Source organism: Eptatretus burgeri, chromosome 9, assembly GCF_056783735.1.
Source record: "Eptatretus burgeri isolate ZD-2024b chromosome 9, Ebu_testis_v1, whole genome shotgun sequence".
NCBI lineage: Eukaryota > Metazoa > Chordata > Myxini > Myxiniformes > Myxinidae > Eptatretus > Eptatretus burgeri.
In genome coordinates, this window is record NC_140969.1 from 29,808,595 (window position 1) to 29,824,052 (window position 15,458).

At 44.4% G+C, this 15,458-nt stretch overlaps 1 protein-coding gene across 1 annotated transcript in view; it reads left to right on the forward strand.

Annotated features, from left to right (window-relative positions):
• The window catches only part of MNAT1 (MNAT1 component of CDK activating kinase), a 61,455-nt gene that overhangs the window by 1,040 nt on the left and 44,957 nt on the right, over nucleotides 1-15,458 (forward strand). Inside the window, exons 2-6 of the mRNA XM_085894578.1 lie at nucleotides 9,695-9,847; nucleotides 12,969-13,042; nucleotides 13,198-13,301; nucleotides 14,753-14,893; nucleotides 14,995-15,108. Of these exons, the coding sequence (XP_085750704.1) occupies nucleotides 9,695-9,847; nucleotides 12,969-13,042; nucleotides 13,198-13,301; nucleotides 14,753-14,893; nucleotides 14,995-15,108 (586 nt within the window). The remainder of the gene's footprint in view (nucleotides 1-9,694; nucleotides 9,848-12,968; nucleotides 13,043-13,197; nucleotides 13,302-14,752; nucleotides 14,894-14,994; nucleotides 15,109-15,458) is intronic.

Sequence of the window (15,458 nt, forward strand, 5' to 3'; positions counted from 1 at the left end):
TGACAGGCTGAATCAACCCCGCCTGGTGTTCATTATTTACGGAGCGGCAAACGCGGCTCGAACTACGGACCAACACCAAGCACATGAGGAACACCTAATAAACACCAAGCTTATTGCAGTTCCTCTGCAGACTCGTCTTCCTGTGAACAGAATCCGCTGCCTGACATTCTCAGCCATCTGGAGGATGTCATTGGAACAAGACCTGAAAGTGATGTCAGTAGCTTTTTTCTTTGAATTATGTTGTGAACCATCCTGTAAGCCATATAAAGATGTACAGATGACTCTTCTGGAGCTTGGCAGCAAGGAGCTTCACTTAATCGAGGATGTTCTGGTCTTTATGAGAATTCCATTATCTGGAATGAAGAGTGCAGCTTTCAGTGTTGGTGTCTGTCCCAATTCCAGCTTCCGTTAAACGAGACACTGAAAGACAGGAAGATACTTTTCCAGGGTTAACTTGAACAATTTCTGCTGATTGGGACTGTTGGTGAAGAACAGGCTTCCTTAATTTATTTGACTGATGATGACATGAGCTGAACCATCCTCTTTACAGAGCTTTAGTGCTATCGAAGCAGTTTCTTGGTAGGTGTTTACGAGGTTGGTTTTCCATTCCCTTCCCAACATGTCAGGGGAAAAATATGTTATTTGTTCAGGATGCTGGCGACGGCTAACCTGCTCTTCACAAAGGAACCTTGCATGGGATCTCTAACATCCACCAACTCGACTAGAGGGTTCAGAGAACACCTTACCCCTGTACACTCTTGAGAAGAAGGACATGGGACTTTATTGGAATTGAAGAAGAAGAGCACAAGGAAATTGGATGCAGGTGGAGGCTATTCAGCCCATCATGTCTGTGCCACATCACCATAGCACCAATTTATCAACACAAGATCAAAATAAGAAAAATACAAAATGATTTTTTTTTTTTAGTGAAGTGGTTTTTTTTTTGGTTGTTTTTTTGTAGTTTTTTGTCTCATGGGCAAGGGCATAGACTATCTTGGGTAAAAACAACACAACATCAACCACACACCACCCTTTTACGAGTTCTCCACCAACAGCACTCTATACACATAAAATCACCCATCAATGCTCAAACTACCTAAAAGTCCTGTCAACATCCCCATACCCCTCTATCTCCATAACTTACAGGTACCTATCTAATTCTAATTTAAACTTATGTAATGTTTCTGCTGCCACTACCTTTCCAGGGAGACCATTCCATGCATTAACTACTCTCTGAGTGAAAGTCCCTTGCCTGACTACCATCTTAACTCTCCTCTTCTTAACTCTCAGGCTATGGCCCCTGGTTCTGTCACTGTCCACTCTGTTGAATAATTCATTTGCACTTATTCTATCAACACCTTTCATTATCTTAAACATCTCAATCACATCTCCTCGTAACCGCCTCCTTTCTAGTGAATAAAGCCCTGTCTCCTTCAGCCGCTCATCATAGCTGAGTCGAGCTAGGCCCAAAATCAATCTAGTAGTCCTGTGCAGAACCTTCTCTATGGCATCGATGTCCTTCCTGAATTGTGGTGACAAAAACTGCATACAATATTCTAGATGTGACCCTCACTAAATTCCTGTACAATGTTATCACCACCTCTTGATTGATAAATGATCCCCCTCAGAATACAACCTAAAACCCTATTTGCTTAACCTATAGCTGCCTGACACTGTGCTGCCTGTTTACCTCCCATATCTATTATCACCCCCAGATCCTTCTCCTGTGCGACACGCTCCAAAATTACCCCTTGCATCCTGTAATCTCTATTTTCATTGTTCTTTCCCATCCGCAACACCTTACACTTGCTCAGGTTAAACTCCATCTGCCAATCTTTTACCCAATCTATACTAATTTGGAAAGCTTACTCGTTACCCCACTATCCAAATCGTTGATGTAAATAATGAACAGTAATGGTCCGAGTACTGATCACTGAGGTACCCCACTACTTCCATCCTCTCAACCAGACATCCTTCCACTCACAGCCACTCTTTGCTTCCTATCACTAAGCTAGTTTGCAATCCAATTAACCACCTGACCAGCCACTCCACAAGGCATCACCTTGGCTAACAACCTCCGATGTGGTACCTTATCAAATGCCTTCTTAAAGTCTAGATATACTATGTCCACTGCCTTTCCATCATCCACCCAATCAGACACTGCTTTATAGAACTCTAAAATATTTGTAAAACAGGAACTACCTTTGGTAAACCCATGCTGACTTCCCTTAATTAGTTTGTATTTATTTAAATGGTTCCTCATCTGGTCCTTAATTAATGTCTCCAAAACCTTCCCCACAACTGAAGTCGAACTAACAGGTCTATAGTTTCCCAATTCTTAACTGTATCCGTTCTTAAATAATGGTGTTGCATTTGCTACTCTCCAATCCTCCGGTACCTGTCCTGACTCCAGGGAACTATTGAAAATATCCATTAACATCTCGCTTACCTGCTCAGCCACCTCCCTCAATACTCTCGGGTGCATATTATCTGGACCCGGAGGAGCCTTATCTACTCTTAGATTTCCAAGCTGTTCCTTTACTTCCTCGACTCCAACCTGGATCTTCTGGAAAAGCCCTTCCTCACCTCCTCGATAGATACTATCAGCTATTGGCAATTCTCCTGACTGTTCTTGTGTAAAAGTTGAAGCAAAATACCTGTTTAATAAGCCTGCCATCTCACTTTCATCACTAACCACTCTCCCGGTGTTATTCTTTAATGGGCCCTCACTGGTCCGAACCTGTTCTTTTCCCCTGATGTACTTCAAGAAAGCCTTGCTATTATGTTTAATGTTCTAAGCCATGTCCTCATTCTCTGTTTTGGATTGCTGAGTTATTTTCTTAACTTGCCTCTGTTTACTCCAATACTGATGTAAATCTAACTCCAGTCCTGTTATTTTATGCCGAGTAAATGCCTTCTGCTTCTCCTTGATGGCTTTCCTTATCTCACTACTCAGCCACCCTGGCCTCTTTCTACTTCTAGTTTTACACCTCAATGGAATGTACTTGCTCTGCTCTCTACACATTTGCTCCTTGAAGGTTTCCCATTTGTCTGATGCTGAAGAAGAATGTCATAGTCCTCCTGCTCTGAAAGCACGAGTGGCAAATTTGATTGATTTGTTTATGAACCTTGAATAACAGGCACAGTGGTAAACATATGAAGCCCAAGGGTCAAACTGTACAGTTCAGCTCCATTGAGATGCTTTTTCGTGAATGAGCTGTATCCATACATTTTCACAATTACAAATGTTATGTTAACTCTTCTCAAAGAAATGGACAATTTTTGAATATTTGACAAAAAGATGCACTAAACAAACACATTTGTGTGTTTTTTTTTTCGTTCGAAGTTAACGCCGTCGTTCCATCGCTCGGCACCACCATTTTGTCTGAATCTTTCTGTTCCTCCGCCTTCAAAGTGCATAGAAATTATATTTGGTCGAGGTGGTGTAAAAATTTGCCTAAGTCCTGCTTAAGTGAAGTTTTTTTTTTTGGTTTGTGTTCTACAATGTTCAGACACAAGTAGTGGACAGAAAAATGGAAACACCAATGTAAAATCACTTAATAGGGTGTTGTGCCACCACGTGCGGCCAGTACGGCCTGTATGCGCCGTGGCACAAAGTCCACCAGTGTCTGGAATTCCACAGGAAGGATGCGGCACCATTCTTTTACGAGAAAGTCAATCAACTCGCACCTGTTTGATGAAGGTGGAAAACGCTGTCTCTGGCATCATTCTAGAATCTTCCATAAATGCTTGATTGGGTTCAGATCTGGTGACTGAAAAGGCCATGATGTACCGTATGGATAACATCAGTGCCATGTTCATCATATCATTGGGCAACCACACGGGCTCTGTGGATGGGGGCATTTGGGGGTCTCCGCTTGAAGTCGTGCTCGCCATAATCATAGGCACCTAGGCCTGTGCAGCATTTTTATGCATGACCCGAAGCATGTTGGGATTTTATTTCCTTCACACATGGGCCCCACCTGTGTGGAAGCTATTGCTTGATGTCCCTCATTTACCCAGGTGTTTCCATTCGTGTTGTCCATTACCTGTATGTCATTCAATTGAAATATTAGAAAGGCCACTCGGTAGAGCGCATACCTCTGCCAGGCTGATTAGTTTACGTTTTGTATCCCACTGAAACGTCGGATCTGGATTCGGACCTGAACTAAAATTTAATCTGCTTGTTCTTGTCACCTAACCAACTCATCCAACAAGTTTTGTCCAAATCTGTCGATTTAATTATTTTTGGATACGTCATACTATATATCGTTTTAGCCCGATCACTCAATGGTGAAGAATCACTTAAAAAATTCTTGGATCCGGATAGGGTTTGGGATCTTCACCAAAATCAAATAATTTCGCCGGTGTCACATACCCAAGCTCTCCACCAAATTTTGTCCGAAGCCGTCCACATCTTCATGAGATAACCTGTTCATATACAAACAAACAAACAGACAGACAGGGGTGAAAACATAACCTCCTTCCACTTTCGCTGGCGGAGGTAAAAATATATGCTGAAGAAAAAATACAAACAAAATCAACCATTTTTTTTTCGGAAGTTTACCTTTGTTGATGCAACTTTACATCATCTCATTTGACACGTGAAATTAGTTCTTCCTTCCCGTTGTTTGTGTCCTTTTATGATGTCCCTAAAAACAGTAAGTTTCCTGTTTGGAATGATTTTCAATTTTGTTTGACAGACAGATTGAAACAATTGCTATTCCACGAGTGCTCATGCTCGCTTGGGACTAGACACAGTACAATTTGCCAAAGTATTGTCAAACTGCAGGTTCATGTTCTGCAGTGTTCCAAATAAAATTTGAATGAAATTTAGTAGTTTCTCGATCATAGACTGACAAAGGGAACCAAATGTTTAACCCCGCTTTGCGCTACGAGCATGGGGTAACAAATGCTGGCAGACAGGACACCCAGTGGCAGTTTAATATCCATCTTAGGGATGGTGCACACTTTGATGAATTGCTCCACCTACGAAACACCAGGATAACAATTTATCGCCTGGCTGAGATTGGAACCCAGGTCGAGAGCAGAGAGGTGAACATGCATACATCTAAACTATCCTATTAGACTGATAGGGTTCCTTATATCATGAACTTTGCATGTTTTTGCAACAGAGGTTTTAGTAGTGAGAATATCAATGTGTGTACATCGGATTTGGAGTGGCAGATATATTTTTACATACAAACACTCAGTGTTCAAAACTTTAGGAACACCTTCCTAATATTGAGTTGCACCCCTTTTGTCCTCAGAACAGCCTCAATTAGTCGGGGCATGGACTCCACAAGGTGTTGAAAGCGTTCCACTGGGATGTTGGTCAATGTTGACTCCAATGTTTCCCACAGTTGCATCAAGTTGGCTGGTAGTGGATCTCTACTCCGAATAGCTCGTTCCACCACATCCCATCGATGCTCAATTAGATGGAGATCTGGTGACTGGGCAGGCCACTACAGTAAGCTGAATTCAGTCATGCTCATGGAACCATTCCTGGACAATCCTAGCCCTGTGGCATGGGGCATTATCCTGCTGAAGATGTCCATTCGCAGATGGATACACTGCTGCCATGAAGGGACGCACCTGATTGGCAATGATGTTCAGGTATCAATCATTCAAATGTTGCTCCACTTTTATCTAGGAGCCCAATGTGTGCCATGAAAATACACTCAACTCCATCAGCTTGCAATGTTGACACACATCATGATGGATGCATCTACCCATGTGGTTTTCTCCATACCCTTGTCCTCCCATCAGCGTGAAACAGCAGGAACTGGGATTCATCAGACCAGGCAATATTTTTCCAATCCTCCAGTGTCCAGTGTTTTTGTTCCTTCGCCCACTGCAACCGCAGGTTCTTGTTTTTTGTCTTTCGGCACCTATGTTGTACCGGACTGTCAGTTGACTAACTGTAGCTCATCTGTTGCTCTCCACAATTAATGTCAGCCTCCTTTGGCCTCTTTCATCAATGACCTGTTTTCGACCACTGGCCTGCCATTGCCTGGATGTCCTTTGGGTGGTGGACCATTCTTAATACACACAGGAAACTGTTGAGCATGAAAAACCCAGCAAAGTTGCAGTTCTTGACACACTCAAACCAGTGCGCCTGGCACCTCCTACCATACCACGTTCAAAGGCACTTAAATCTTTTGTCTTGCCCATTCACCTTCAAAGGGCTTGTGTGCTATTCAGAGGGTGAGAGACATTAACCATATATAATCCATGTCTCAATCATCTCAAGGCTTTAAAATCCTCCTTTAACCTGTCTGCTCTCCTTCATGTACACTGATTTAAGTGGATTTAACAGGTGCAATCAATAAGGGATCACAGCTTTCATCTGGATTCACCTGCTCAGCCTAATTCATGGAAAGAGCAGGTGTTCCTAATGTTTTGTACACTGAGTGTATATTTGTAAACATAGTCGAGGCTTGTGGAAGAGCTAGTGCAGTGAATGGATCAGGACGAAACAGACAAAAACAGGATGCAAAACGCACATGCATGGGATGGACAATATTGATACAGGAGGAAGCTGTAAGGAGGAAAAAAAACTGGTAAATTTGTAGAAGGAGGAATTTGGGTGTGGTTAACTAGGGTAGAAAAGATCATGGTTTGGGATTGTGCATGATCTGACATGGTGGTGAACAGCTGCCTTGAAGAGATTGAAGAGGATGTGGAAGTTGATTCCACAGGTAGAAAAAAAGAGAAACGAATAAGTGGAGATGAGCAGTGATCCTGGATTTATGTAGTTTTACCAGAAGGGGGTTTATGGTATGCCTGGTGTTGGCTTAATGGTGAGGGTGATGGGCTTGGGATCCTAGGATCCTGAGTTCAAATCCCGCTCGGCTGTTGAATTAATACCAGGTGGGGTTGATTCTGCCTGTCATCCTTCCAAGGTCGGCAAAATAAGTACCAGCTTGCTGGTATCTTGTGTCGGAGTGGTGACCTGTCCGGGATTGTACCCAATAGCCCAGGAGACTGCTGAGGCAGCACCGACGCTCTGCATAGAGTATGGTCCCAGTGGATAGATGGGGTTGATGGTGGACCATGTCAGCTCTGCAGAAACCTGGGGGTTGGGAGTGGGGGACAAAGCATGGAAAGAGCAGAGGGTGCAAGACCAGAAAGGAGGCAGTAGAAGACAGTGACCACCGACCTGTCCATGATGAGAAAATGATCGACTCGGATTCAGTGCAGGAGATTCCAATGATCTTGAAAGCCTTCATTTCCATGGCGTCAACCTGAGGAAGGTGTGGCTCCCCCAGCCCAGAGGGGAGAGCAATAATCCATCAATCTGTGGCTGAAGGCCTTGCAGGTGGATAGGAGTTCAGGTGTGCCAAAGAAGGGCTTTGTACGAAGGAGGATGCCCAGATGGCTGCTGGCTTTGGAGGCCAATTTTAAAATGTCGTTTGCTCAAGAAAGACCATGGCTGATAGTGAGACCCAGGAGTTTGAATGACCGAACCTCAAGAGAATAGTTAAAAAAGTAGATAGCATGGTTTGCCAGATGGTCCTTTCAGAGATCGATAGTGAGATTGTAAGATTTGTCAGGATGGAAAGATAGTGAATATAAGGCTTGACCAGCTTGTGATTTAAATTTTTTTTTTTTAAAGTCTGAAGAAAGGGAAGAGGCTGCAGCCTGCCTGTCTGAAGGATGAGGGATGTCACGTCACAAGTTGGAGTCATCAGCAAATAGATAAAGAAGATTTTCAAGAGTGAGAGATATCATTGATGAAGATCAGAAAAAGGACTGGGCCCAGAACACTGCCTTGGGACACACCAGCCTTGACAGGGAGAGGAGATGAAAGGATTCCGTTGAGTGCCACACATTGGCTACGAGAATAGAGAAAGTCGGTAAGGCCGAAGTCACATTTGCCACGGCGGCCGTGGGGTCTACAAAATCTACGGCCACTAGCAATTATAGGGCGGCCACAGTATTTCCACGGTCACACAATGTAGCAGTCACATATGTTTTTATTTTTCGGGGAGCCGCACGGCGTATTTATAAATTGTGGAGACCGAAAACGTGGGGGTGCCGTACGGCCTTTGATTTGATGTCGCACGGTGACCTTAGGGCGTTCCTGCGGCGGCCATAGAATTTTCAAGGCAGATGCAAGGTGCCCGCAAGGCGACCGCAAGGCGACCACAGGGGGGCCACAGGGGGCCCTAAGGCGAACGTGCAGCCAGACGGACGGTAACGAGTGGGTTCTTTTTTTTCTTCTTTTTTTTACTAGTTCTTTTGTTTCGGCTTGTCGAATTGCTACGGCGAACGTAGAAATGAAAAAAGTTATAACTCCGCGTTATAATTCTACGGCGACCCCTACGGCCCGTAAAATATAGCCAAACGGCGTAGGGCCACCCTGAGGCCACCGCAGAAACTCTGCGGCCGTCGCACGTTTCTGTCAATTCAGAGGGCGTACGGCCGCTGTATCCTCGCCGTAGAGCAAATGTGACTTAGGCCTAAGCCGTGTGTAGAGTTCGCCTTGGATGCCAGAGGCAGACAGCTTGGAGAGCTGTGGATGATGTAATTAGCCTGTGTACATGAAGCGAAAAGTGGGGTTAAATAATTGGTTCGCTTTTCTGTCAGTTCACAGATGTTGGTCTATGATCGAGGAACTACTTAATTTCAACTGAATGTTATATTTTGGACACTGTAGAATGTGAATCGGAACACTAATCTGCAGTTTAGCAGTACTTTGTCTCTGAATTTAGAAAATTGTATGGAATCTCGTCCTGCTCGCGCATGTCAGAGAGCAGTAAGGTGATTTTTTTTTCTGGCAGTCTGCTCACTGGGCTCTTGTTTTTACCTGCCGTTGCTAGCGCGAAATCTTTAATTCAGACGGGTCTTTTTAACTTAATTTTCAGCATGCAGACGAAGGAGTGGCAATTTTAAAGTGGTTAACCATAATTGTTCTGTTCCTAAATGCAAATCGGACTCACGGAAACAACAATCCTAAATGTTACATACACACAATGTACATTCGGTTGCCATGATGACCCCCGTTGCCAGGGTCTGTGCATATCTGTGTATATTGCTAACCATGTGCATGGTCCATTCGTTGACTATGTCCACATTTAAATGTTAAAATCTTCCAAGTCAATAAGCCCCCTCCACCCCATCCCTCCAACAAACTGAGGGAACTGATCTGATAGGCTGGTGGTGGTGGCATAAACCCTGCCCTGAACGGACAGAAGGATTTGAACTGGATTTAGAGGTCGGCTCCTTTTATAGTTTAGATTAGCAATGGAACGTGCACATGTTTACAGATTTTTTTTTTTATCAACGTTTGTCATGTTTTCAATCACAGCCTTAGTTTCTGCGCATGTGTGCTGAGCATTCTGGGGCAGATTACGTCATTTCAAAAGTTGAGTATTGGCAGATATTAAAATTAACGAGAGTCCACTTTATATCGACCATTGTGATTTGTACATATGGAAGGTTCCTACTCAAACAGGCATCATGTCCACCCTGATCCAAACACCCTTCCCTTATTCTCCCCCCAGTTTTCTCTGTGCATACATAATAAATATTTGACTCCCAACTTGTTGCATAAACAGGCCTATAATAGATGTAGCAAGACTTGAGTTGATGAAAGTAATAACGTTTTAAATTGGAAATGTAATGAGCATCTAGGGTCATCATGTCCTTTATATTCTTTTCCTTACCTATCCCCAACATTCTTTCTCAGTTGTGAGAGTTGTGTTGAGCTGCTATTTGCAAGGGGTGCTGGGAACTGCCCAGAATGTGAGACACCTTTGCGCAAACATGCCTTCCGCTTTCAACTCTTTGATGATCCCTTGGTTGACAAGGAAGTGGATATCCGCAAGAAAGTTCTCAAAACGTGAGGCATTCCTTGTTACACTCATCTTCCACTCGTAATCACAAACTGCTTCATTGAAGAGGTCTTCCATGAGCCTTCAATTATGTTTACCAAAAAGGCACTTTGCACTGATGCTTAAGTTACTATGACTGATAACTTCCATCTTCTGAAGTCCCATCTCCACTGATGTGATAACTTTCTTCTGTGTACAGGTTAGAGTTTGGGAAACTTCTTGCCACGTCATTCTAATGAACAATCTTCGATGGTTATTTCCTTAATCCCACAGTAGTGTTTGTGTGCCTGTTTGTTTGTTTATTTATTTATTTCCTTCTCAAAGCTCGCAAAGGAGCTTTTTTTTATCGATTGCATGTAAAATAAGTACATTGTAAGAAATTGGTGAGTTTCAACATGAATTGTGAAGACATTACTAGATTGATAGATAAACACAACATATTTTTAACCTGGGATCTTGGCATCACGACCTTTGTGCTCTGATGGGAGCATCAAATATGTCATCCTGGTTGAGATACGACCAACTGCCTTTGAACCGAAATATTTCCAGCCGTGTTATAACCACTTTTAAGTTGCACATTTTTAATGAGAGGCCATTGTGGTATTAATAATGAAATTATGTTACTTGATTATCTGGCCTTGTTTTATTTGTAATTTGATAGTTAAAATATTGTAAGGGTGACGGACATTTGGACTAGGTGCATACGAGGTCAAATCTTCCACCCAGGCAGTCACTATTCTGGCGACGAGGAGTCCTTGGGACCGTACTTCTTCTGCTGGGAAAGCCGAAATGATCTTTACTTCAGCTTCAAACATAACAGTAAAAACGAGCCTGTTTCCTGCGATGCATTCGTCGGTTCAAAAGGATTGTGGTTGAGCAAAGACTCTCATAGAGTCTTTGAGTCTCATAGAGTCTCATAGAGACTCTCATAGAGTCTCAGAGGTCAATAGACGTCTGGGTCGGGCATGGGGAGTCATGGATTCACTGGATCATGGGGTGTGGCGCTGCCGGTACCTGTGCGGGAGGACGAAAGTCCGAGTCTTCAGGTCCTTGGTACTTCCAGTCTTGCTCTATGGGTGCGAGACTTGGACTCTGACCAAGGATCTGAGACGGAGACTTAATTCCTTTGGTACCAGGTGTCTTCGGAGAATCCTTGGCTATCGCTGGTCGGATTTTGTGTCCAACGAGCGGTTGCTGAGAGAGACTCGGATGAGATTTGTTACCTGCATAGTCCGTGAGCGTCAGTTGCGGCTGTATGGACATGTGGCTCGTTTTCCTGACTCTGATCCTGCTCACCAGATTCTCTCAGCGATGGAGTCTCATGAGTGGAGGAGGCCAGTGGGTCGACCACGTTCCTCATGGTTGCAACAGGTTGACCATCATCTCAAGGAGATGGGGATGGGCCTGGCATCTGCCTGGGGGATGGCCAGACGGAGGCCCCTGGAGTACCGAGGCCCCTGGAGTACCGGCGGAAAGTGGACGCAGCGACGCGCTGTTCTGGCACATGCTCCCATACCTGACCTGACCTGAAAGACTCTCACCGAACCACCGCATTTGTACCATGCTAATGAGTTTTTGTGCCAATTTCTAACGGTCGTGGCTTTATATTGTTCCGATTTCCGGACCGCGCACTGGTCAGACTGACACTTCAGTCGTGGAAGAAACAGGGTTGTTTAAAATAAATCAGGAAGGTGGGAAGAACAAGGAAGCAATTATTCATGATCAGGAGAATTCTCTGAACAAAGACTATTTCCCACGCCAATGATAATCCCGTCGGCTTGTGCAATATAACTTAAGGCACACACACTAAGAAAGGAGAGAAGTCACAAGATAGGAAAACATTCTCACACGCGATGCATTGGGAGAGATTGCGGGCTCGGCTGGGCTCTGCGTCCACAATTTTCTTGGGTGAGCTGTCCGTCCTGTTGTTAAATGTACATGACGCTTCCAAAATGATTGTCAGTTGCAGCTCTGTCTTGCAGCTGTTACCTGCAGCTGTCACATTCTGCATGTTCTGCTTCATTCGCCTCGCAGCTTCCCCATCTACCCCTTGCTTTGCACTGTTTTCCACTCTCTTTTTCTTCACCCAGCTCACCCTGCATGGATTTTAACTTTAAACTCCAGAGACCGTGCCGAGCCGCGTGCATTGATCGGTCCATGCGTCGTGCTTCTCGAGGCTTCAATTCCTCCGGGATGTTTCAACTCCTTGGGTTGGTCCCTTATCTTCCACACAGTCACTAAGGTGCTGTGCTTGCCTCCTTCCGGGAGTTCGCTGGTTTCGCACAGCAGTTTCTTTCGCCATTTGTGAAGAAAACATACAGATTACCAACGGGAAACAATCTAGATTCTAGAGGATTCGTATGGAGGGTTAGTGGGGGCTTTGGACAAACTACACAAGAGCAACGGGGGACACCTTTAATCTGCTGCTAAAACATGCTTCGGCACATGTCCTACCATCCTACACAGAGAGCAAACACTTATGCTCGACATTCATTAATGAAATAGCTCGTCTATCTTGCTGCCCTTACCCCGTATGGCCGTTGTCACAACAACATGACAACATGACTGATATGATTGATAATTCTCAGTGTTGCGATTAATTAAAATAATCTTACCGCACGTGGGCGTGATCACTCTTTGGGAACTTTGGGTGCGCAACAACGACTGGCCCGAGCACTTTAGTTTTGATCGCAAGCATCATGATCCATGTCTAACTTATATGCTGCATTTTAGTTTGATTTGAGGCTTCAATTCATTCTTCAATTTGCAACTTGTTGTTTATCTCCATATATTTATCCTCCACCATGAATCGATAAAGGGAAGTATTTCCGAGTATATTCAGCTTCTTTTCGAAGCTTGGTGAGCCATTTTAGGTGACAATCCTTATTTGCACACAAAATGTATCTATATTTGGTTACTAGGGGTTTCTGTGCATGTGCGCCGAGCATTTTGGGGTGGATTGCGTCATTTCAAAATTCGAGTATTGGCAGGTAATGCAAATTGTAATTAATTAATAAATAAAAATTGCTCACAAATAAATTCTGCCTCCCTTGCCCTTCCGCCACTCAGCATCCCTGCCTTAGTCATTTATATCTGCCGTAAATGCTGTTATTCTATGCACGTCTGAAGGTACAACAAACGTGAGGAGGACTTTGCAACCTTACGAGAGTTCAATGATTACTTGGAGGAAATCGAAGATATTGGTGAGGTTTTCCTCCAGTTCATTTTTATAGCATGCTCACTCTCATCTTTTGCTTTGTTTCACCATGTATGAAATGCCTCACAATGATTTTGTATTTTGTATATCTCACTGACAAATGCATCTATACTGTAGTGACACGTATTTCCATTCATGCAGTGTACAAGCTTACAAGGAATGTGGATGTGGAAAACACCAAACGAAAAATGGATATATATCAACGAGAGAACAAGGACATTATTCAGAAGAATCGCATCAGACTGGTGGATTTTTTTTTTCATTCACTATTTCTTTCACCATCTCCTTCTTCTTCCTCTTCTTCTTCTTCTTCTTCTTCTTCTTCTTGTTCTTCTTGTTCTTCTTGTTCTTCTTGTTCTTCTTGTTCTTCTTGTTCTTCTTGTTCTTCTTGTTCTTCTTGTTCTTCTTGTTATTCTTGTTATTCTTGTTATTCTTGTTATTCTTGTTATTCTTGTTCTTCTTGATGAATCACCCTGCTTGTAAAACACTGGGATGACAGTTTTTAGCTGTGCCGAGAATCAAACCTTGGCTAGACGGCTTACAGTTGAGTGTCCGTACGTCCAGGCCATCCTGTCAGTGCACTTTCTCTTTCATCAACAGTGTATTATAGTTGTGGTATTAGCAATGATTATTATTCGAATCACCACAAGAAGAGAATGTGTGGTAATATCCGAATCTGGATCTGGATACGAGAATTATTTAATTTTTTAAGTGATGCTTCACCATTGAGAGATAGGACCAAAAACGATCTAGTACTGTGTAGCATGATGTTTCAAAAATGTATTAGGACCGATATGTTCTTGTAGATCAGGCATTACGTGGTGGAGGTATACGCTCTACCAAGTGCCCTTCTAGTTTTATAATGCTTTCTGCAGAAAGCTCAATCTGCACGAATTGTTTTTCTCCAACCAAACTTGTCTAACAGTTTCTTCAATTTTTGTCCTTCCACATGCTCTCTCAACCCGTGCCTTCCCCCACGCCATTCATGTCACTGCCTTTCCCCGCACTCGATTCACACTCATGGCTTGCCTGTGCCCCATTTATGCTGCTGCCTTGCCCACACCCCATCCATGCCGCTGCCTTGCCCACACCCACATCCATGCCACTGCCTTGCCCGCACCCTCATCCATGCCGCTGCCTTGCCCGCACCCACATCCGTGCCGCTGCCTTGCTCACACCTCCATCCATGCCGCTGCCTTGCCTGCACCCCTATCCTTGCTGCTGCCTTGCCCACACCCCATCCTTGCCGCTGCCTTGCCCGCACCCCCATCCTTGCTGCTGCCTTGCCCGCACCCTCATCCATGCCGCTGCCTTGCCCACACCCACATCCATGCCACTGCCTTGCCCGCACCCTCATCCATGCCGCTGCCTTGCCCGCACCCACATCCGTGCCGCTGCCTTGCCTGCACCCCTATCTATGCTGCTGCATTGCCCACGCCCTCATCCGTGCTGCTGCCTTGCCCGCACCCCCATCCGTGCCGCTGCCTTGCCCGCACCCCCATCTGTGCCACTGCCTTGCCCGCACCCCAATCCGTGCCACTGCCTTGCCCGCACCCCATCCATGCCACTGCCTTGTCTGCACCCCTGTGCCACTGCTGGCTTGCCTCCCTTCCATATGACTGCTTAAATTTTCTTGTACATTCTTTCCTCATGACTTCACGTGACATGCATTGGCTTCCTCTCTTTCGTTTAACAGAGCATGGAGCATGAGGATCTTGTTGAAGGGCTGGAAGAGGAACGGAGGGAGACAGCGAGTCGACGCCTTGCTGTTCATGAACAAGAGCGCCACCAGCGCCTTGAGAAGCATCGGCAACAGCAGTCATTACTTGATGAACTGGTGTGACAAAGTTCATGATTTTAAATGTTTTTTGTGACGTTTAAAACTTCATACCACACTTCGGTAATTCAAAAGTAATATCCTCTTGCTCTTTCTTTCAGGAAGCTTCACAGCTGCCTGCGAGTCTGCTTGTCACCCAACATCGTACACGCCAAGCTCAGCGTGAGCAACAGCACGAGCCCTTCCACAAACCAAACCCCTTGCAAGCTATCAAAGTAAATATCTATTTAAAATCTGTTGTTACGGCTGCCACCGAAGCTGGACGGAGGCTATGTTTTCACCCCGTCTTTGATTGACTGTCTATGAGCAGGATATCTCAAGTTATGGATGGATTCGGACAAAACATGGTGGACAGTTTATGTGTATGACAAGGACAAATTGATTAGATTTTGGTGAAGATCTGGACCCGGATCTGGATACAAGAAATTTTAAAAGCGATTGTTCACCATTGAGTGATAGGGCCAAAAACTATATACTGTATCGCACAATATCTCCAAAATTTGTGGACAGGTTGGGTGTGTGACAAGAAGGAATCGATTCCATTTGTTTGAATATCCGGATATGA